Below are 23,460 nucleotides of genomic sequence, written 5' to 3'. Positions count from 1 at the left end.
GAGCTGAGCAGGGAGGGAAGGTAGGTTTGGAGTTGGTTAGCCCGGTTAATTTGGCCGTGTAGCACTGACAAATTTAATATCGCTGCACCTTGCTCGGACGTAGCAGCCGGGTCTCTCTGGTGTCTGTAGGCTTTCCATGGACTTAAACCTCCCGGCGTGCCTGGGTTGTGAGGACTGACTGCTGACCTGGCCCCTTGCCTGCCGAAGTCTGCGAGAAGCCACACGTACGATTTCATGCTGGTTAGAGGCCCCTGGATGGAGATGCTCGGTCTCCACAACTGGCTTAATTGCTGCGTGTGAGAAATGGGCAAACTTTCCAGAAAACCCCCCGAGACAAGTGATTTTCCACAGTGACCCACCCTGCTACCTGTGGTGCTGTTAAACACTCTGCGCATTTCTGTTCTGTTCAGGCAGTATTTCCTTTTTCTTACAACTTAGCCGGCACAAAGAAAATTGTAAATTTGGGCTTAATTTTGACCTGATACCAAAGAGCAGGAGTGTGCATCCTGCCACGTGGTTATTTGCTGCCGAGGAAATGGTGGCGGTGGTGTTTTAGAGAGGTGAGAGCAGTTTGTATTTTTGCCTTTGGGGAAAATAATGTGCCTGAGCTATCTATGGCTGCAAACCACAAAGAACGCCAAGGACTTGAGCTGCCTGACAAAGTCAGCGTCTGGAAAGCCAGCCCTCTCCTCCTGTCTGGAGCTGACCTCTGCGTGCTTCTCTCGTACGCCGCAAAGCACTTGAGGTTTCACCTCGTGACAGTTCTCATTCATTAATTGCTTCAAGGTAAAAGCAAAAAGAGCCTTTCCCTCCTCCCACACCTGATCTACCCCTTTTAGTGGTGAGCGAAAGATCAGCCACACACCTACTCCTCGAGTAGCTCGTGCCGCTGCACGCGATGGAGCGAAGCACCCGCTTCCTCGGTTTGCTTCCCACATCCCAAAAACATCTTTACCGCTTCGTAAATGGGACGGCGGTGAGCAGAACATCATCAGCCGCGGTGTGGTTGTACGGATTTACCGAGTTTCTTGTAAAGCTCTGCCCTGCGGTCCCTTGCGCTGGGATTTGGAGCGGGGTGAGCTTTGGATCCGGCTCTGCCGTTCGGTACCGTGGAATATAAAAGGATTCGCTCGTAAGCTGGGGGTTTCTTTGTGCGGAGAAGTGCTGGTGTGCAGCCTGGAAGAATAAGTACAGCAATATGGCTGGTTTATTACTAGAATAATGCACTAAATAATAAATCTAGGAACTAAAAGCTCTATATGTAAAGTAGATTTCACAATGCATTATGCAAAAAGCAAGAGGGCACCGGAGAAGGAAACCACTGGAAAAAGGCAGGCGGGGAAGATGGACGATCTTGCGGACAGGACAATTGGATGCAGAGTGAATCCTGAGCTGGTGCAGGTTCTGGGGTGACCTTGGGCAAGTTGCTTCTCTGTACCTCCATTACCTGCCCTCTGAAAACTGGATGTGGTTTTACTATCTTAAGGATTTCATCAGAATACATGAATGTTCATGAACCACTTGGTTAACCTCAGCGGAGGAGCATGACAGACCTTCAGCAGCTGCCTTTTGCAGAGGGCAAAGCAGACAGGTACCTGGAAGCACTTGGAGAAGACATTTCTGTAGCTTCTGCTTGCCACAGTATTGAGCATCTCCTGGAGCAGAGTCTTGTCCCTTTGCCCCAGATGGGGGAGCAAAAAGCTGTAAGCCAGGCTGTCAGTTCTTCACTTGTCTGCTTTGAAGCCATTTGACTTCTGGGCTCCCCAGTTCAAGAAAGCTGAGGAGCTACTGGAGAGAGTGCAGCGGAGGGCTACGAGGATGAGGAGGGGACTGGAGCATCTCTCCTACGAGGAGAGGCTGAGGGAGCTGGGCTTGTTCAGCCTGAAGAAGAGAAGGCTGAGAGGGGACCTTAGAAATGCCTCTAAATATCTGCAGGGTGGGGGTCAGGAGGACGGGGCCAGACTCTTTCCAGTGGTGCCCAGCGACAGGCCAAGGGGCAACGGGCACAAACTGAAGCCTGGGAAGTTCCAGCTGAACCCGAGGAAGAACTTCTTCCCTCTGAGGGTGCCGGAGCCCTGGCCCAGGCTGCCCAGGGAGGCTGTGGAGTCTCCTTCTCTGGAGATATTCAAACCCTGCCTGGCCACGGTGCTGTGCAGCCTGCTCTGGGTGACCCTGCTTGGGCAGGGGGTTGGGCTGGGTGACCCACAGAGGTCCCTTCCAACCCCTGCCATTCTGTGGTTCTGTGAGTTCACTGTTGCTTTGTAAAGAGGGAGAATGAGGCATGGAGGTTGGGTCATTTCCCTGGGTGCTGGAAAGGGGCAGTGCTGGAGCTAGGCAGGACATCTTAACTGCAGGTTTCTGCTTGCATTTGAGTTATTTCCATGTGAGAGCTCAGATGCAGAATCATGCAGTCATTTAGGCAGGAAGAGAACTCTGGAGGTCTCTGAACCTGGGCATTGTCCAGATGAGTTTTGAATATCTTTTGACCTCCTATTACAAGGGCCAGCTTTGGCCAAGCAGGTAGTGGCCAGAGCCGTGGTTTGATGGCACTCCCGACTTCCACGCTGGAGCCCTGGAAGGTCTGTTTGCTGCCACCACAGATGTGTTTGGGGTTGAAGGTACTTCGCAAGAGGAACCCCCACTCCCAACCCTTCCATTCCTCTTCTTCCTGCTCCCAGCTCAGATGTCCAGTGCACTTCTTCGTTCTCCCTCCCTTCTTTTCCTTCCTCCCTTTCTGTGATGATGAGGCAACTCAACTTGCACCCTTGAGGGAGCAGCACTCCATTTTACCTCCACGCCTGGGATGGTTAGCTGTACCATCTCTCTTGGGTATTGATTTCCCTGTTTACCTGTCGTAAGCTCCAGCAAAAGTGCAAGCAGATGTATATCTTGGGGTCTTGCCTGTTGGGGTTTATCAGCTGATGATGCTTCTTCTGGGTTTTCTTGCCATGAAAGTTCAGAAGAGGAGGTTGCTTTTGAGAAAGGTCTGATCCTGGACTTGCCTGCTGGGGCTCTGCAGCCAGCGGCAAAGAGTTCATGCTCATAATGATCCTTTTGGCAGCCGCAGCAGGCTTAGCTATCTCTTTCATGCTCAGAGAGCCTGCAGGTCCTGGCACTGAGCACCCCAAGAACATGGGGCGGAAAGCAGCTCTCAAAGGATTTGTCCTCAGTTGCGCTTCTAAACCACCCCAAACACCTCTCTGACCCCTCTCTGCTCTCATGGTTAACGGTGGTGGAAGGTCCACAAAGGAGAGGAAGTCATAGAAGCTCCTGTAAGGTCCTGTGTTCTCTCTTCAGTTGCATTTCTTCCCCCATCTCTATTACCCATCCAGATGAGCTCTTGGCACAAGTTTCTTCTCTCTCCTTCCCCCAAGGATTTCTGAATTGCAGGCAACACTGTACTGGGAGCACTGGTCCTGTGCTGTCAGGGCAGGAGGACACTTAGCCGGAGAGAAGGCAGCAAGCACTGTGCAAAGCTGGTGTCCGTCTTGTCTGGGACCTGTTTCCAACGGGGCACCCGGGCACCCGAGGGGAAGAGTAACAGAACAAGGCGAACGTACGTGATACCTCCCCTAATACCAGTCAGCCCCGGCCTTTCTCTGCACACGGGGTTTCAGAGAATCCCAGCATGGCAGGGGTTGGAAGGGACCTCTGTGGGTCACCCAGCCCAACCCCCTGCCCAAGCAGGGTCACCCAGAGCAGGGGGCACAGCACCGTGTCCAGGCGGGGCTGGAATATCTCCAGAGAAGGAGACTCCACAGCCTCCCTGGGCAGCCTGGGCCAGGGCTCCGTCACCCTCAGAGGGAAGAAGTTCTTCCTCATGAAGTCTGCTGACTTCAGCACATGAGGGGATTCTTGGAGTGTTTGTCCAGGACCCCTTTACCCCACACGGGTGGGGAGCGTGGCTGGAGCAGGTTTGGCTTCGCGTGGAGCTGTGAATGTGGTGAATGCTTCTTGGTTTAGATAAAAGCTTCCTAAAGCCAGGGATGCAGTTTATCCCCTGAATTCACACGTTACGAGACCTTTTACCGGTTGTGCGTGTAGCAGCGTTGATCTTAGCCTAGGAGAATTTCTCTGTGCCTGTGAGCTCTGGAGATGCTGCAAATCCCTCGTGACGATCCCTAAGCCTGCAGCACGCGAAGCATTTCAGAGTGATTTTTCCATCTGCTCCTTTTAAAGATCAACTCTCAAACGTACCTTAAAGCACACACCTAATAGATTTATTCTCCTTGTTCAGCTGCTCCTGTTCCCACAGTGATGGGAGATTTGGGGTGTAATCCTTTCCTTTGAGAGCATTAGGAAATAGAAAGTTGTCATTGCTGAAGGGCTGTTTTGTGTTCGTTTATTTTCTGTTTCACCAGAAATCCTGTTCTAAAGAGGGGGGGGAATATGCTGCATTTTCTTTATTTAGCAGAATTTTCTGCTTTTCTTTTTTAAAAAAAAAAAGTAATATTTTTTTCCCTTTGATTTTGTTTTTAGTGCTGGTGAAAAAGAGACTTGGCAACAGAAGCTGTCTGTTCGAGACTGGGCGGGTAAAGCGCAGGAGCCACGAACGCGCGCTCGCTGACATCCTGCGCCGTGTGCCGGGAGGGAGCCTGCGTGGCAGAGGTGGGTACGGCTGCTTCGCTCTCCGTGGAGAGGGCCAGCGCAGCAGAGAGTCTGTGGAGGTACCACAGCAGTGAGAACACTGCAGGTCCATCATCTGGTGAGAACAGAGAGTAAGGACGAGGATGGGTTCATACAGACAGAGTTGGAGAGCTCGGATTTAGCGGATGCAGGATCCCTGTGGATTTTCCTCCTGGGAAGTTCAGTGCAGTTTGTGTCACCATGTTCTGCCTAATGGTTATTTATCGCTGTGCTAAGCTCTGGAGGACCGTAAGTGTAAAATTTCCAGGCTCTGCTCACAAATATGCTGACAAAGGAATAATATTTCCCTAATTATATGGACCAAAGGAGGTGTAAGAAGGTAGGACTAGGTGTGCTCAGGTGTTTGCAGAAGGACTTTGGTGACTGAACATTTGCAGAGTAATGACTCCACGAGCATCCACAGATCAGGCCAGCCTGGCTTTTTCTACTAGAAATGCAAAATGAGGGAGAACCTCAGGTATTCTTGTAGCTTCACCAGCAGCGGAGTAGAGGGAAGCTGGGAACACAGCCCGGGGTTCAAACTAAGATGTGACAACGTGCCGGAACAGGACTTCAGTTTCGCAGCCCTGAGTGAAACCCTGGGAGAAGGAACTACAGCGTGCAAACCTGTCGTGCCCAAGGACTCGGTCAGGTTGGCGTTTGGGAAGAGGCTCTGGTAATTATTGAGATTCTGGTTTCCTAGGAGCTCTTCCTGCCTCTTTTTGTGTGTGTGTGATTAGGTCTGTCAGGCAGCAATGTTGTGTTCTTACGTCAGCAAGAGTTTCTCAGTGTGGGGCTCGATCGGTTTAACAAACTCAATAGTGCTTGGGAGCGAGAGGAATGAGTTGGCTGGAAAGCCCAGCAGCTAACCCGTTTCTCCTCCTCCCAGACTTCTTTTTGGGAGCTATGGAAATCGGCAGCCTTTTTCCCCAGGGCTGCTTGTTGTTCTTAAATACAACACAGAAGTCTCTCTTGGTAAAACCACAGACTGGATTTTTACTTTGCTTTTTTTAAGTCCTAATAACAACGTGTTACAACCTCAGGCTCTATTGAGTTGATGAGGAATAAAGTCTTGGTAATGAAGAAGAGTCTGAGAGTGTGTCTAGAGTGCTTGCTTTATCACCAGCACATATTTCATACTGACAGTCAATACTTTTAACTGATCCCAAGCCACGTGCGTTGCATTTCTAATCCCTCCCCAGCCTGCTCTGGTCTTCTCCTTGTGGTCTTTTCCACGCTAGCGGCGGAGTTAGTTTGTCAGCTTTAGGTTTCTGAGCATATGGATTTTTTTAATTCACAGCATGCGTTTTTAGGTCAGGAGGATCAAGTTTGTTCTGTGCCAAGTGAATGGCAGGACCAGAGGAGCCACGGGAAGGATTAGGTGGCAGAACAGCTGCAGAGGATCATGTGTGGGGCGATGGATTTAGCTTTCAAGGACCCCAGTTGCTATTTAAGGGCATCCAGTTTGCCATTTCGTCGCTGTTTAGGGCTGATAACTGGGCAAAGCAACTACAGATCATCACTAGATGATCTGTAAGATCCCTTCAAAGCCAAACCATTTATGATGCTGTGAAAGGAACAAGATTTAGATGCAATCTCAGCTGATAACCTTTGGGACTGCCTCTGCTGCCTGTGGGGTTGCAGTTTTCTCTGGCCAGACTCAAGCAGCGCATCCATGGGCATCTTCGTTCTTTCTTGGCCGCATTTATGAACCCTTGTTTCTGTGTTGTCTCAGCAGCTTGTAGGGTTTGACCGCGTTTACCCCATGGCACCCCCAAGAAAAAAAAATCAGCAGAGCTTGTTTTTCCCGCGTGTGCCTTGAAGTTAAGCTGGTTTCTCGATCCGCTGGTGTTCGAGTGAGCGTTTGCTCAGTAAAAGGCTTAACAGGGCAGCTCTCATCTGGCCAGCTGTTTGCAGAACGCTGGCAGCGATTCCAGGATCTCTGCAGCCCCGGTGAGACCAGGCTGAAATAGCAGGGACTGACAGACTGGTGCATGCCCATGGACGGTGCCAGCACGAGCTTCGTTTCCTGGGAAGAGCTTAAAAGAGGGGTGGGATTAAAAATTACCTTAAAAGCTTTTTTTGTTGAGTTGTTTGGGGTTTTTTTCCCCTTCAGTTGCCTGGTTTGTACGCTGGTGCATGCGAAAACCCTGGTGTTGTGTAGCAGCGGTCCCAGAGGCACGATGCAAGTCCTGCTATTGCCAGGGCTCCCAGTGCCTGACTGATAGCCCCACGCAGAAGCGCTGGGGATTTATATTCATCCCCAGGCTCTCTCCCAGCCCGGGCGAACGCAAGTTGGTGTACAGAGAATAGTATTAAAATGTCCTGCCAGCAGAGCCGAAGCCTCCCCCATCTGCCCACAGCAACTGTGCTGCCAAGGTCCAAGAACGCTGATTTAGCCTTTTGCTGACTTTTTAGCCCTTTTATCCTCCCGGCTTTCTGAGATTTACACCAGTGCTGTTTGCCAGACAGTGTTACAGATCTAAAATCTGCCTTCATTTTAAGTGTCCATACTGCTGAGCAATTCAGGTTGGGGGGATCCCTATTTAATCGTGGGATGTTACATTACCAACAAATGGCCCTGTAACAAAACAGGCCTAGGAATTGTGCTTTTTTACTCCACTTGTTTCTCCTTTCGTTATGTTTTTTCCTGATCAAAATAAAATCTTTATTTTTTCTGAGGCAAGCTTGTGCACTACACGGAAGATTATTCCTGACTCCTCTCTGCTCCTTGAAAGTGAACTTCTTTGCTTTGGCCCGTTTCCAGATCTCTGTTTTAGCAGAGATTTGCTTCCTTGCCTACTTTGTGCTAGTTCTTGATGAGTAGATGAGAGGAGTATTAAATAGATTTAGTGAAAAATGACCGTCACCAGTGTAGATGGCTTTCTTCTAATTAAAAGTTGAATCGGAAATGAAGAAGACTCTCTTGAGGCTGTGCAAGAGTCAATGCTGAGCCCAGCGCCATATTCATCAGTGGCGTGGGAAGTCCTGTATATGAAAGACTATTACGGAAACTTAGGTACCTCGGAGGATGCTAATAAAAGGGGAGAGTTTCTCGTGGCAGCGTGTTCACGTGGCCTAGATTTTGATCTGCTGGCATAGACTGAAGACTCAGAGCTGAATTTGCCACGTCCTTGACTCTTATGCCCATGCTAGGTAGGCATTCAGTGCCATAGCAGAGTTTTCCAAGCAAAAATGCCTATCTAAGCAAGCTGATACCGCTTGGGTGGTGCGGTACCCAACGGATCCTAGCTTCAGCGTCTTTGCTTTGATGTACAGTGTAGACTTTTCCAGTTTAGACCAGAAATTCTCTCTGGTGTGCAGCCAGCCAGTGGAGGTGATCGTAACCAACATGAGTATGCTCCCTTTAAACTTTCTTTTGCAATGAATCAACGTTTTCCAGCAGGAAATGGAAGCAAAACACTTCCATCTAAAAATTCCTCATCAGCTCTAGTCACTAGACCAGAACAATAGTGATTACATTCTGTTATCCAGTGCAAATTCACAGCACTGCCGTGTCCCAGGATCACAACGTGCCGTTAAAAGCTGAGCAGAGAGAGCAGGTATACATTAAAATCTCCATTTTGTATATGAGGAGACAGGGCCTTGCAGATGTTGAACAGCTTCTGCAAAGTTACACAGCAAGACGGTGGCAGAGGCAGAAAGAGGAAACCAGATGCAGGGACTGTGATTTTTCTGGTCTGGCTACTGCCCGGAGGAAGCCACGTGTCCACATCTAATGAATCCCATCACTTTCTCGCGTTTACTGGTATTAACCCCGGAGGTGTTACACATGTATGAACATTGCTCTTTTGCAGAGAGGACGGTCGCCTTTAAAAACTGACAGTGTCTTGGGTCACTAAGGGGTCGTTTTGTTTGCTTTGTCTGAATATGTGATTGTTCTCTTGTAGGAATGGCAGAGCATCAGCCGCGCAGCAGCGATGAGAGAGACTGACGTTCGTACGAGTCTCTTCTGGCTCCTTCTCCACCGTGGCTGGTGCCTCTGCATATTCATTGGATGGTAATGCAGGATGTCGAGAGTAGCGGTAGAGTTTGGCTTGATCCCACTGTGTTTTTCTTCTGCCGGTTGAGACTTTTGATCACCATGACAACGCTGTGATACTTCTAGCAACGGTTGCCCACAGAACAAGGGTGGGCTGGGGGTGGGTGAGAAGGTCAATGATTGAGTCTGACGGGATCAAAAGTTGTGCCTGCAGCAAAACAACTGTAGAAAAGCCATCAGCACGACAAGAAGATGAAATTCCCCTTCTACTGGCTTCTCGTTAAGCAGGCACAATAACATTTTTTATTGAGAGACTCGCTATAAAAACTCTTTTGGTTATGGCTACTGATCCAACGTGATTGGGCGCGCAGTGACTTTGGAACTCATGACTGGATATACGATGTTGCGGAATGGGGGAGTGGGGAACGGAGGCCAGCCGTGGGTGTTGAGATGGTCCAGTCGGATCCGGCTCACCTGGCTTAGTTTCACCCTCTTCATTATCCTCGTCTTCTTCCCCCTCATTGCCCACTACTACCTAACCACCATCGATGACGCGGACGATGCCGGCAAGCGCATCTTTGGCCCTCGGACTGGCAACGAGCTGTGCGAGGTAAAGCATGTGCAAGACCTGTGCCGCATCCGCGAGTCCGTCAGCGAGGAGCTGCTCCAGCTGGAGGCCAAGCGGCAGGAGCTCAACAGCGAGATCGCCAAGCTCAACTTGAAGATCGAGGCCTGCAAAAAGAGCATCGAAAATGCCAAGCAGGACCTGCTGCAGTTGAAGAACGTCATCAGCCAGACGGAGCATTCCTACAAAGAGCTGATGGCTCAGAATCAGCCCAAGCTCTCCTTGCCCATTCGGCTGCTGCCAGACAAAGATGATGCGACGTTCCCCCTGCCAAAGTCCAACCGGCACTGCAGGCTGCACAACTGCTTTGACTACTCACGCTGCCCGTTGACATCTGGCTTTCCAGTCTACGTCTACAACAGTGACGATTACCCTTTTGGTAGCTCCTTAGACCCTTTAATTAAACAAGCCTTTGAGGCGACTGTCAGAACTAATGTTTATGTTACTGAAAATGCAAATATTGCTTGTGTGTATATAATTTTAGTGGGGGAAATGCAAGAGCCCGTAATGCCAAAACCTACTGAACTAGAGCAACAGTTGCACTCTTTGCCATATTGGAGGACTGATGGACATAACCATCTCATCATCAATTTATCAAGGAAATCGGATACTCAGAACTTCATTTACAACATCAGCACAGGGCGTGCCATGATTGCCCAGTCCACCTTTTATGATGTGCAGTACCGACCAGGGTTTGATATTGTGGTATCACCTCTGGTCCATGCAATGTCTGAACCCAACTTCCTAGAAATCCCTCCCCAGGTGCCAGTCAAGCGTAAATATCTGTTTAGTTTCCAGGGGGAGAAGATCGAGTCTCTCAGGTCTAGCTTGCAAGAGGTTCGGTCTTTTGAAGAGGAAATAGAAGGCAATGCCCCAGCTGACTACGACGATCGGATCATCACCACCCTAAAGGCTGTTCAGGACAGCAAGTTGGACTTTGTTTTGGTGGAGTTCACGTGTAAGAACCAGCCTAAGGCGAGTCTGCCCACTGAGTGGGCTCTGTGTGGAGAAAGGGATGACAGGCTAGAGCTACTGAAGCTTTCTACTTTTGCACTGATAATCACCCCAGGGGACACCCATTTAGTGATCTCCGCCGGGTGTGCCATGAGACTGTTTGAGGCTCTGGAAGTTGGAGCCATCCCGGTGGTTCTCGGAGAGCAAGTTCAGCTACCCTATAATGATGTGATCCGGTGGAACGAGGCAGCCTTAATCATACCAAAGCCACGTATCACAGAAGTGCACTTTCTTCTGAGAAGCATTTCTGACAACGATCTCCTTGCCATGAGGAGGCAGGGCCGCTTCTTGTGGGAGACCTACTTCTCCACCTCTGACAACGTGTTCAGCACAGTCTTAGCTATCATAAGGACTCGAATCCAAATCCCGGCTGCGCCGATCCGAGAAGAAACCGCTGTGGAGATTCCCCACCGGTCTGGCAAAGCTGCTGGTACAGACCCCAATATGGCAGACAACGGTGACCTGGACTTGGGGCCTGTGGAAACAGAACCACCCTATGCATCCCCCAAATATCTCCGCAATTTCACCCTCACTGCAATGGACATCTACAGGAATTGGAATTCTGCTCCAGGGCCTTTCCACCTCTTCCCCTACACTCCCTTTGACCCCGTTTTGCCATCAGAAGCAAAATTTTTGGGGTCTGGGACTGGATTTCGACCGATTGGTGGAGGAGCAGGTGGCTCTGGGAAGGAGTTCCAGGCTGCTTTGGGTGGCAACGTCCCCCGGGAGCAGTTCACAGTAGTGATGTTGACTTACGAGCGGGAGGAAGTGTTGATGAACTCCCTAGAAAGGCTCAATGGTCTCCCGTACTTAAATAAAGTTGTGGTAGTGTGGAACTCTCCCAAGCTTCCCTCTGAGGATCTCTTGTGGCCAGACATTGGCGTCCCAATCATGGTAAGAAAGACGTAGCTACTACGGTCTCGCTTCCCGGTGGGGTTTGTGCGTTAAGGTTGGGCTTAACTCTTCTGTAATGTGTCAACTCAAGTCAACTAGAACAGCATTGATCTCACGTGGTTGTAGGTGTCTGTACCTGATCTGGACTCTTTTATCAACGGAGAAAAACGGGGGGATTACAGGTATGACTCATCTGACCTATTTTAGGTGTTTGCGTGAGATTGCTGTGGCTCGTGCCCTAGGAGCACCCGTTTCTGGCCCCCGGCTTTGAAGGGAGGCCGATGTTCAGAGGCAGGTGGCTGTGCTCGGTGGATGTGGGAACTTAGGCGAGATGAATTGCTGTCATGAGAGAATTCGTTCGGTGGCCTTTGGGCTGTGAAATACAGGAGCTGATACGATAAAACTCAACTGTAAAAATACGGGACTTTTAAAGGTGCCGGGTGCTTGGCACTCGTGAGCAGTAATTGCTTGTGTGGAGCCTAATACGAATCTCGAGGCTTAAAGCTAGAGATTCTAGTTCATTGAAAATCTTGCTTAGGCTGTTAAAGTGTCACGCTGTGAGGACAGTTGGCACCTTGTAAATGCCGAAGCAGTGACTGCTTCTGTGCTTTACCAGATCAATCTTTTATAAAAACAAAAGAGGCACCCACTGAAGCCGTGCCTACTGCAAGGGCCTCAGAAGTCATTTATCACTTTATATTACAAGGGAAGGCAGAGAAGGAAATAAAAGCCAAGGCCAACATGACCATGAGAGCTTCCATGCTCCAAGGTTGTAACTGAGTTTTGCTTTAGGTGTGGGTTGATTTCCCACACACACACCCCCCAGCCAAACTGAAGAACCAGCAACTCCAAAGACCAACGTTCATTTTCATGCCCAGCTACTCACTTGCATGTCACAGAATCACAGGATGGCAGGGGTTGGCAGGGACCTCTGTGGGTCACCCAGCCCAACCCCCTGCCCAAGCAGGGTCACCCAGAGCAGGCTGCACAGCACCGCGTCCAGGCGGGGCTTGAATATCTTGAGAGAAGGAGACTCCACAACCTCCCTGGGCAGCCTGGGCCAGGGCTCCGTCACCCTCAGAGGGAAGAAGTTCTTCCTCGGGTTCAGCTGGAATTTCCCAGGCTTCAGTTTGTGCCCATTGCCCCTTGTCCTGTCACTGGGCACTACTGAAAAGAGTCTAACCCCATCCTCCTGACACCCACCCTTCAGATATTTGTAAGCATATCATCAGTGTTGCTTGTCAAGAGTTAATAATTTAGGGAGAATTATGTGTGTATGTATTTATTTCAGGACTTTCTGCCATCCCAGCATAACTTCCTGCACTGGCCATTGTTAACAATCAATATTAAATATAAATCTTCAGGTGCTCTCGTAAAGAGAGCGTGGGCAGAGAGCCGCTAAGGAGAAGCAACACCATGTTGTCTGAATCCAGCCGTGTTTAGAGGACAAATGGAAGGATAATGCCTTACGAATTAGGGAAGGGAAAAATAAAGAGGGAGATGGTACTTAGGTTCGCAAACTGCGTGTGGTTTATGTGACAGGACGCTTCGAAGCTTAATAGCGATGTGAGCTTTATGCTTCATGCAAAGAGATTCATTGATTTAATATTTCGGTTTATTATTATTGTGATGAATAAATCCTTCTGCTCACATTTAAAAACCCTTATGGTCCAGGGACAATGAGGAGAGAAAATTGCTTGGATAATTGCAAAATAATCTTTCACATTAGTCCTGTTGAATGCCTGAATTCTGCAAAATCCTCACATTGTGTCTGTTGAAAAACTGTGTACTCCTTCAGAGCTGAAGAGTGGGGATTGTTCTCCTTGGAGTTACTAATGGGTGTGATTTTGAAAGAAAAATATGTTTCTGTTGATGCACATTAATGCCTTTTTTTGCTCTGCTCTCATCTGCACATCTATTGTGTTGGAAGCGCCCGCTGGCTTTTCTGGGGACTTTGACACACACGAGTTGCTGCGTCTCGCCTTAAAGCCGCGGGCCGGGGTTCGTGTGCTGTGGGGGATGCTCGGTACTGCTCTGTTTCAGAGGAGGAAATTGTCTCCTGTCTGCTTGGGCATGTTGGGTGGGAACGCTGTGCTCATGGCCAAGTGGTAGGGAACGACGGGAGCACAGCGAGCCGCTGCCGGGGTCCTTTCTGAAGGAGCGTGTTGGTCTGGTATTAGGTGTGCTTTCTTCCCCATTTTTTCTAAATCCCATTTTTTAAAAAAGCCCAAGTCTCTTGGGATCTCTCATCGGAGGCTTAAACCTTTGTGGCCTCTGGGCATCCATCCCGCCGAAGTGCTGGTTGCTTGGTCCACATCCAGACTGGGTGTTTAAATCACGTTGGGGGTTGTAGTGTTCATCTCTATGGGTGGTTAGTTCGGTGATGATATAAATATTTACCTGGGCTTCATCAAACAGTGACGGATCCGAAGACCTGCTGTGGAGAAGGTGCAACAAGAACGTGGGGAGCAGAGGTGAGGCTCTGTTGGAGCCGTGGCAGCTGAGACGTGGGATGTGCTAGGCAGGGGAAGAGGCAGGTGGGTACGTGGGGTTGGTAAGAAACACAAGCCCTTCTGACTGCTGATGTCAGAAGAAGCTGCAGAGCTGTGAATTTGATTTCCCTTTCGGGGAAAAAGTGTCTTTTGATGGGGAATGTCCAGTTTTCTCGGATCTTGAAGCGGTGCTGTATCTCTGTGTAACAAATACATTCCAGTAACTTTGGGGTGCAAGGAATTGCCCTGCGTTCAAGTCCCAAAGCGCAGAGCGATGTGGAGGGAAAGAGAAGTGGACAGGGGACAGATTTGGGTGCCTCTCCATTGCGATTGAAGTGGGACCGGGCACCATCTGACTGTGAGGAGCAACACATGTACGTTGGCATGATCCATGATCAAAGCACCCAAAGGTTATCGAAGTAAATCTTTGTGTAATGAGACAAATCAATGTGTGTAGCATGTCCTGGGTTGAAAGAACCCTTGGGAGCATGCTGAAGTCCTGAGCCCCACCAGCAGCACCTTGTTGGACTTAGAACTACGCTTTAGCTGTGCGAGTTTGTGCTAGCAGAATACCCAAAGAAGAATTTGGCTTCCTCCTGTAACCTTTTACTGCATGTGCTGACCTTAGTTCGTCTATCAGTTCCTTGAAACTTCATTTGCAGACTGTGCTGCTTGGTTGTGAGTTGGTCTTCCAAAGCAGGTTGTGTGGGTTTATTTTCCCTGATGGGCTATGAGTCAATCAAGAGCAAAGTTTGAAGCTGTGTTGGATCTTTGAATCTTTTATGGATAATGAGATAAACAGGGCTACAGAATATATCTGATTTTTTTAAAAAAACTTAGATATAGATATCTTGTGGTGGCATAACTTACTAAAAAGTCAATAAGGCTCCTTAGCTGCATGGGAGTCTCTGATAAAATATTCTGGCCCTGTACCAAGCCTGAAGGGACTAGGTGGAAGTATAATTGGATGTAAAGTTGTGAGTGTAGTCGTTCAAGGTTGCCACTGGAACAGGTGTAGGTAGATTACCGTCTAATTTAAAGTGCGTTTGTGCTGGAGTTAAGCTGTAAAAATTGTTCCCATCTCACGTTAAATAGCATTGCAGCAAAAAACAAAGGTTGTAAGTGAGAAGTCTTGTTTGTCCAAGCTTAAAAACTTGCTTTCTGCAAGTATTTGTATCTCTAGCATGTCAGTAGAACTTCCCCAGACAGAAGAACCTGAAGAGTATGACCCTACCAGCACCAACAGCGACGTTCAACCACCACTTGACTTCCGAGCACCTTCCTGCAGCATTTATGCAGCGCTGATGCATTCTTCGAGATGAAGAATGCCACCAAGTTGGGTGGGAGTGTCGATCTGCTGGAGGGTAGGAGGGCTCTGCAAAGGGATCTGGACAGTTTGGATCGATGGGCCGAGGTTAACTGCATGAGGTTCAACAAGGCCAAGTGCAAGGTCCTGCAATTTGGTCACACCAACCCCACGCAACGCTCCAGGCTTGGGGAGGAGCGGCTGGAGAGCTGCCCAGCAGAAAAGGCCCTGGGGGTGCTGGTCGACAGCCGGCTAAGCAGGAGCCAGCAGTGTGCCCAGGTGGCCAAGAAGGCCAACGGCATCCTGGCTTGTACCAGCAATGGTGTGGCCAGCAGGAGCAGGGAGGGGATCGTGCCCCTGTACTCAGCACTGGTGAGGCCGCAGCTCGAGTGCTGTGCTCAGCTTTGGGCCCCTCACTCCAACAAGAACATTGAGGGGCTGGAGCGTGTCCAGAGAAGGGCAGCGAGGCTGGGGAGGGCTCTGGAGAACAAGTCTGCTGAGGAGCATCTGAGGGAGCTGGGGCTGTTTAGTCTGGAGAAGAGGAGGCTGAGGGGGGACCTCATTGGTCTCTACAACTGCCTGACAGGAGGGTGCCGTGAGGGGGGGTTGGTCTCTTCTCCCCAAGTAACCAGCAATAGGACAAGAGGCAATGGCCTCAAGTTGCATCAGGGGAGGTTTAGATTGGAGATTAGGAAAAATTTCTTCACTGCAAGAGTGGTCAGGCCTTGGACCAGGTTGCCCAGGGAGGTGGTGGAGTCCCCATCCCTGGAGAGGTTCAAAAACCGTGTGGATGTGGCCCTTGGGGACATGGTTTAGCAGGCATGGGGGTGTTGGGTTGACGGTTAGACTCAATGATCTTAGAGGGCTTTTCCAACCTATGGTTCTATGTCTGCGGCATCTGGCAAAGTCACGATATACTGAAGGAACTGAGAACTGCCCGGATCACCGATCCCTGCCAGCAGCTGAGCTCCGCTCCCTTGTCGCAGGGGGTGAGAGCCTTCCTGCGCGCCGCATTGCTGCAGCTGCTGAAGTCCCCGGCGCGGTGCTGCTGCTCTTCCCATGCTTCCGGGGAGGAAAAGGGGAAAGGAATTTGGATTAAATCTCTGCTCTGAACAGGTGGAAAGACTGCGACAGGGTTTGAGGGTACTTGGCTGCTGCTCCCGCGCTGCCCCTGCACGCACATTAATCTTGGAAAGATTTCCGTTGGCGGAATAAAGAATGAGTCATTAAGGAGGAAATCTGGTTTGATCTTGGATAGCGACTTCCAGCTTCCCCTTCCAGCATCCCCGCGCTCAGGATTTCTGAACACCTCACAGGCGATGACAGGAGAAACCTCGCTCTTTGCTTTGCAATTCCTTGGCAGCGTTTTCATCCACATGAATACAAAGTGAAGGGAAACAAAAGACTCCGATCCTGCTGGGCTTCACGGTGGGCTCTGCACCGGTGTTCTGCTGGTTGCTGGTTGCTGTAGGGCACTTCCTTGCGATTCCTCGGCAGGCTTGTGGCATAGGGGCAGGTCCAGATGCTCAGTAAGCACAGTGGGTGATTTTAGCAGCTGTGAATTCTCTGGAGCCAATTCACCATCCATCTCACAGAATCCCAGCATGTTCAGGGTTGGCAGGGACCTCTGTGGGTCACCCAGTCCAACCCCCTGCCCAAGCAGGGTCACCCAGAGCAGGGGGCACAGAACCGCGTCCAGGCGGGGCTTGAATATCTCCAGAGAAGGAGACTCCACAGCCCCTCTGGGCAGCCTGTTCCAGGGCTCCGTCACCCTCAGAGGGAACAAGTTCTTCCTCGGGTTCAGCTGGAACTTCCCAGCCTTCGTTTGTGCCCATTGCCCCTTGTCCTGTCGCTGGGCACCACTGCAAAGAGTCTGGCCCTGTCCTCCTGACACCCACCCTGCAGATATTTGTAAGTATAATGCAACGCCTCTGAGCAGGACGTGGATTGGGGCAGGAGGACAGAATTCATTTTCCCTGTTTCTGCTCTGGTTTTCATCCTAAAAACCGAAAAGAAATAATTGAGTTTGAACAGCCAAGAGAGGTTCTTTTAATATGTCGAATATGTATTTCAGAAGGCTGCTGGTGCTGCATATGCCCTCAGTTCAGCGGGGAAAGCACAAAGCCCCGAGCAGCGAGGTGATTAAGCTGTGGAGCAGCAGCTTGCACTCAAAACAGCCACAGATCCTCTAATGCAGCAATTAAATTATCCATTTCCCTTGCAGAAACTTCCTGAAAGCCCCGCAGGAGTTAGAGTCCCAGCCAGGAAAGCAAACCATGCGCCCAGCAGCCTCCCCTTACTTCCTGTCCGGCTCACATTTCTCTGCCTGTGGGTCATGCCCTGGAGATGAGTCCGGGAAAGAGGAGACTGAGCCCAGGAGAACCCTAAATTTGGTTATAATCTCAAGTAAAAATAATCCTTGGCCTCTTGTAGGCACCCTCTGCTGTCCAACTCCAGCATCTTCAAGTTGGTCTGTCTCAAACTGGGCAAAGATGCGTTTTCACACTTTTTTTCCCTGTCATTAGTAGAGTAAGGAGAAGTCATCTTGTTTCAAGTAAAGATTTTGCCAGCAAATGAAAAAGAAACCGCTGTTTTTCAGATTACTGTGCTGCCAGTGCAGCGATCTCTGCTTGCTGAGGGCCGCAGAGGTCCGAGCACCCTGAGCAGAAGGTTGGTGGCAGACAGACAGCTGCATGGGGACAAACGCTGCCTCTGTTGACGGGCGCGTTCAAACCTTGAGTGGCGATTTCCAAGCAACGTTGCCTTCGTTTCTCTTTATTTTTTCCTGTCCTGAACCCGAGCTCGGAGTGGCTGCTGGTGTTACTGATGTCAAATCCATCGCTTTGGATGCGTAGGCTGAGGGGTGGCACCATCTGAGCCCACTGGGCTGGGTCTGTTGGAGAAGGAGGGAGTGAGATTTATCCTCGTTAGCTGATAAATGAGATTTTGTACTGAGCTGATGTTGGGGTTTATTGCTGGGGGAGGTGGCTTGGATCGGGACTATCCAGTTGCGCTGTGGTTGAACTTGGGTTTGAGCCAGTGGAACATCTCTCCCGCTTTCCCAGTAACGACTGGCTTTTGGTGGGGTGATTCTGGAAGCCTGAGGGCTTGGCGTGGGCTGCGGTGTCGTGCAGGGAGCGTTGCCTGTGAACCCAGCTGAGCTGCGAGAGGGCTTCCCGCATTTCAGTGAGGGCTGTGAAACACTGGAACGGGTTGCCCAGAGAGGTGGTGGAGGCCCCATCCCTGGAAACATTCAAGACCAGGTTGGACAGGGCTCTGAGCAACCTGATCTAGTTAGTGGTGTCCCTGCTCGCTGTGGGGGGGTTGGACTAGATGGGGTCCCTCTAGGGGTCCCTTCCGACCCAAAACTTCCTATGATTCTATGATTTGGGGCTAAACCTTATTCTCCCAGAACAGCCTTTTCACAACCTGTGTTCCAAGAAATTACAGCTCCGGTTCCGCGTGCGTGCGGCTCCTTCGGCGACCGGAGCAGCGGCTGGGAAAGCCCTGCAGCAGTTTGCTCTCTCCTCTTCCCCCGGGGTTAGGTGGTGTGTGCTTGGAGGCTTTGCTGAGCGGTTTAGCTGGGTTCACGGCCGGTGCCAGCTCCCGTGGCGTTCGGCGGTGACTAATCCTTTCCTTCAGCTTTGTTACAGACCAAGTAGGTGGCTTTGATCTCTGCAGCCCGTTCCAGTGGCGTAACGTCCTTTTCTGCTGGCTTGGTGGCCGGCTGAGAAAGCTCATTCAATTTAGCTGCTTGTTTCAAAAGGAATAATCTTTGGAAAATGTCTAATCCGGAAGCACTGCTGCATCTGCAGACCTGCTTGGCTGGCGGCCGTGTCCCTTGAAATGCCGCTTGTTCCTCAGGAGTGGCTGAGGGAAATGCCGTCACGACTTTCCCTTCCGTTTGGCCGGCGTCTGTATAACCGTACTGTGCCGAGCTCGCTGCCGAAGGGCGAGTGCCCTAGGTTTGCACGTCCTTCGAGGAGAAATACTTGAAGGTGCTTTGATGTCTCTGTTTGAAGGAGCGCAGTGGGGTCCCAAGGTGATGCTTCTGGCTGAGAAGAGGAGGAACAGAACCTGGTCAGGCTGTAACGTCAGCGTGCAGTGTGCCGTGGTGAGCTGCTCTGCTTGTCCTCCAACATCGAGTTTGGTTTTCTGACAAGAGCAGAGTCAACCTCGTAAACTAACAGCTGGCGCGGTCACCAGTAGCTCGAGCTAAACTGGAGTGGTGTGCGTGATCCAGGGTGAGGCCCTCAAGGGGATCGTGGATTAAGCGACAGAATAAAACTCTCCGTGCTGATCACACTGCCATGTTCAATCAGTCCTTTTCCTTCCTGAGAGCTCTGCATGAATACCAACTCGGGTCCTGGCTCAGCTAGGTGCTTAAGCACGTGCCAAACCCTTCCTTGAGGACGTGACTTGTGCTTTGCTGGACCAGCTCACCTGCTGAAGCTCTGCGGTGAGTTTTACACTGGGCACTTCCCGCTTTTCCCTACCTTACCGTAGCTCACAACTCTTGTGTACAAAATTCAGGAGGAACCCAACTCAACTTTCAGGTCCTGGGTTGCGTATGGGAGTGGGCAGCTACAGGTTTGCTCCCAGAAGCAACAACTCAGGCTGCGCTTACTTCACAAAATCAGCTGGGAAAATCACCTTGTTTCTTAGCACTGAGTCACTTGGCACGCGGGATTTGCACCATCCGTGGGTTAAATGGGCCCCATCCAGTGCAGCAGCTTTACTGGCGGCGTACTACAGGTTTACAAATTAGATTTCTCGATGAGAGCAGTGTTACAAGGCACAAAAACGCCTGGGTGCTGCTGTCGGGTACGTAGCACCATCTGCTGCCTGCAGAGCAGGGTGCTGCTGGGGAGGCAGAGGAGTTCTCCAGTCCCTGGGAGTTTCTGCTGTCTCGATTTATATTTTTAACCGTTGTACAGCAGAGGAGGAAGGAGCAAATCTGCTGCTTGGTTCACCTGCGATGCTGAAATCCAGATGTTTGTCATTGCGGGCCCGAAGAAGGGCGCAGCCATGCGTGAACGTACGCTGATAATGTAACAAGCAGTGCCGACTTCTTAGGGATTTGCGCTCTGAATATTAACTCAGACACCGTTGCAATACTCCGCTGCCGTTGCCTAAACCCAGCGCTTAATTCTCTCGTGTGCTGTATGCTGGGTTGTAATAGCTTCTGCATAGACAAAATGTTACCCTAGCCTCAGCTCTGTGAATTCCCTTGGCTTAGGATGCAGCTGATGGGGCCGGTGACCAGAAGGAAGGCGTTATTTGGGGGCACGGGGAGGGAAAAACAAGGGAGGGAAGCGTCCCTGTACACTGCAGTGTACGTAATTGGGTGGTTTGTCTCACACGTAAAAGCTTGAAAATGTCACGGGGGCCAGTCCTGCAGTGGTGAAGCCTCCTGACCGCCAAAATGGAAGCTGTCTGTGCATCTTTGACACGCTCTGCACTCCGCAGCACGCACTGTCACAATAGCTAAGGGGACAAAAGCCGCACGATAAGGTTTGGCACCAGAGCCAGTGCAGCAGCAAAGTACCACATTGTTATTCCAGGGCTGGATTCCGTCTACTTTCAGGGTTTACATGGTGGCCTGCATGTGCCTGTTTAAATAACAGCAGAATATTACAGAATCCCAGCATGGCAGGGGTTGGCAGGCACCTCTGTGGGTCACCCAGCCCAACCCCCTGCCCAAGCAGGGTCACCCAGAGCAGGCTGCACAGCACCGCAGCCAGGCGGGGCTGGAATATCTCCAGAGAAGGAGACTCCCCAGCCCCTCTGGGCAGCCTGGGCCGGTGCTCCGTCACCCTCAGAGGGAAGAAGTTCTTCCTCGGGTTCAGCTGGAGCTTCCCAGGCTTCAGTTTGTGCCCGTTGCCCCTTGTCCTGTCGCTGGGCACCACTGGAAAGAGTCTGGCCCCGTCCTCCTGACACCCACCCTTCGGATATTTATAAGCATTTATTAGGTCCCCTCTCAGCCTTCTCTTCTCCAGGCTGAACAAGCCCAGCTCCTTCAGCTTTTCCTCGCAGGAGAGATGCTCCAGTCCCCTCCTCATCCTCGTAGCCCTCCGCTGGACTCTCTCCAGTAGCTCCTCATCTTTCTTGAACTGGGGAGCCCAGAACTGGACACAGCACTGCAGATGGGATATTTCATGAATGTTTCATGTCCTCAAATTATTTCATACAGTGGAACAAGCAGGGGAGGGAACTGAGCATGTGGATGCAGTTTCTCTTATTTTTTCCCTTCTGTTTTCACCTTCTTTTCATTCTCTGTGACTTTGTTATTGCAGCTCTTACTTAGTTCATATGGCACCATGTGTTGACATCCACTTCACTGCAAGCTACACTATTCTTCTGATAGAAGTCCCAGAGCCCAGCTACCTGTGTTTCCTTTCTTCCCATGTTTTTAATTATTTTGGTGGAGTGGTTTTGCTGTACAAAATCATTTGATTGTGCATTCTGTACAGGCTGCCCTGTTTGTGAAGTGGAGACAGCCCTGTCTCCCAGCATAGCTGGAACTTGATGCTGTACCACGAGAAATGGATGGGTCCCCAGGTGCAGGAGGGAAGGAGCGAGCTCTAGTCACCAAGGTCGTGAATTTGGCTTTGTCTTATGGGTATGAAATAGATGGGACAAAAAAAAATCTGTGGTGTTAAAGTTTGCTGGAACAGGGGGGACCTCGTGGGGTATTGGGACATCAAGGAGGCAACTGTGAAGGACATGAGGAGGTTATGAAGGGGAAGGTAACTCTTGGATACAAGGTTAGAGGAAAAGATGAGGGGTAAGAGAGAGGTTTTAATCACGCTGCTTGTTCTTACGTGTCCAGTGTCACTCACAGATGCCTCCCCAAGCCCTATGGGATCGATCCCTAAAGATACTGGAGCTCTCAGATGGAAGATGGTGACTTATTCCCAGGTTTACTGGTGGGCTGGCGATGGTGCAGCACAGCAGCCACAATATTATTCACCTCCTGGACCTCCTTCTGACTCCTTTTCCCCACGGTACCCGCCTGTATCTGGCACAGAAGCAGATACTGCTCTCCCTGATCTAACTGATGGATGCTTTTTCTTCAGTTTCCCTGAAATCCAGCTCTGCATGAGCGATAAGGCGTGACGGATCTCCCTGCCGTGCTGCGCGTACGGAGCGCTGCCCTCTGCGAAGAGCAGCGCCGGGCTCCTTCCTGCGCTTCTGGAGGAGGGAGTTCAGCTCCTGTGAAAGCCGTCGATAAGCAGAAAGGTGATGGAGTAGCTGGATTCAGAACCGAGGGCTGCAGTTGGTTTTTCTGTTGTCCTGACTGCTGGATCCCTGAAATTGGTGCTGTCTAGCCATAAGTACCCAGAAAGGATGCTTTTTTTCCCTGATGACAGTGAGGGGAGAGCATAAGAAGATCAGGGGAAAGAGCAGTAGTTTTAAGTCACTTCTGTTAATTTAAAGCCTTCAGTTAATTAATGAAAATCTGTGTTAGCCCTGCAAAGAAAGGTAAGGAGTATTTGCCTTCTCCTGAAAGTGGCAAAAAGACAATAAGCAAGGAGCTAAGGGCATCTTGCTAATAAGCCAGAGGGAAACTGAGGCACGGAGAACAGAAAACCATTCCTGGTGACAGAAGCGTGCACTTGTGCGTCTCCTTATAAGATCAGAGAAATGCTGTTTTCACCTATTCCCAGATTTACTAGGAGCAGAAAGATGGGAAATCTGGTAAAGCTGTTCTTAGGTTTCCCAGATAACACTTTCAAATCAGAATAATTTAGCAAAGTCTTCAGGTTTGTCTGAACGCTTGTCTGAACTGAACTCTGAATTTTTTTGAGGTTTGTATAGGGAAGGGAAATGGGTTTTGTTCTCGATATTGGACATCAAAAGTATTCTGGGCAGGGAGGTTCAGTTTGCGACTTCAGCGTGAAGGGACTAATCGTTGCTGTGATCTCCCGAGCTGCCCAGAACCCTGGCTGGTGGAAACCTGCCTTATCTCTACGGTGAGGGACAGCCCCATCTTTTACTGTGAAAGAAGAGAGCTAACAGGGAACAAGAAGAGCTCTCTTCTGGGGAACGTCACAGCTGTGAGCTAGGTAATTCTTTGCAATAAGGCTCATTTTCCTCTTGCTCTGAATGCAGGTGACAAACCAAATTGGTTTCAAAACACTGATAATAATGAGGTTGATTTTATCAGAAATTTAGAAGAGGAATTGTTCTTAATGATGCCTCACTTATGTGAACTCTATAATTTCTGACACATGCTGGTCCTTAATTCTCCTCCCATACTGTGGGCTGGGGAAGGTGGTTGTGGTTGTCTGGATTCATTCCAGCCATGTGTTTGTCAGTCATGTGTTAACTACCTCTTGATGGAAGCATTCGTTCCCCCTTGATTTTTTGCTTTACTTTTTAAAATTGGCTAGCAGGAGAAGCTTAAGTAGATTATGAAGTAGTAAAAGTCTTGGGGCAAGCTAAGCTTTGAAGAACATGATGTTGCCTGCTGCAAAGCCCATGGCTTGGAGAGCAT

At 50.2% G+C, this 23,460-nt stretch overlaps 1 protein-coding gene across 3 annotated transcripts in view; it reads left to right on the top strand.

Annotated features, from left to right (window-relative positions):
* EXTL3 (exostosin like glycosyltransferase 3) overlaps nt 1-23,460 on the top strand; it is a 177,451-nt gene that overhangs the window by 127,965 nt on the left and 26,026 nt on the right. For all 3 annotated transcript variants that reach the window (XM_075415064.1, XM_075415062.1, XM_075415063.1), the window contains exons 4-5: nt 4,480-4,608; nt 8,538-11,162. In XM_075415064.1, coding sequence (XP_075271179.1) covers nt 9,015-11,162 — 2,148 coding nt within the window. In that variant the 5' untranslated portion in view covers nt 4,480-4,608; nt 8,538-9,014. The remainder of the gene's footprint in view (nt 1-4,479; nt 4,609-8,537; nt 11,163-23,460) is intronic.

This window comes from Opisthocomus hoazin, chromosome 2, assembly GCF_030867145.1.
Source record: "Opisthocomus hoazin isolate bOpiHoa1 chromosome 2, bOpiHoa1.hap1, whole genome shotgun sequence".
NCBI lineage: Eukaryota > Metazoa > Chordata > Aves > Opisthocomiformes > Opisthocomidae > Opisthocomus > Opisthocomus hoazin.
This window is presented reverse-complemented; position numbering and strand designations above follow the sequence as displayed.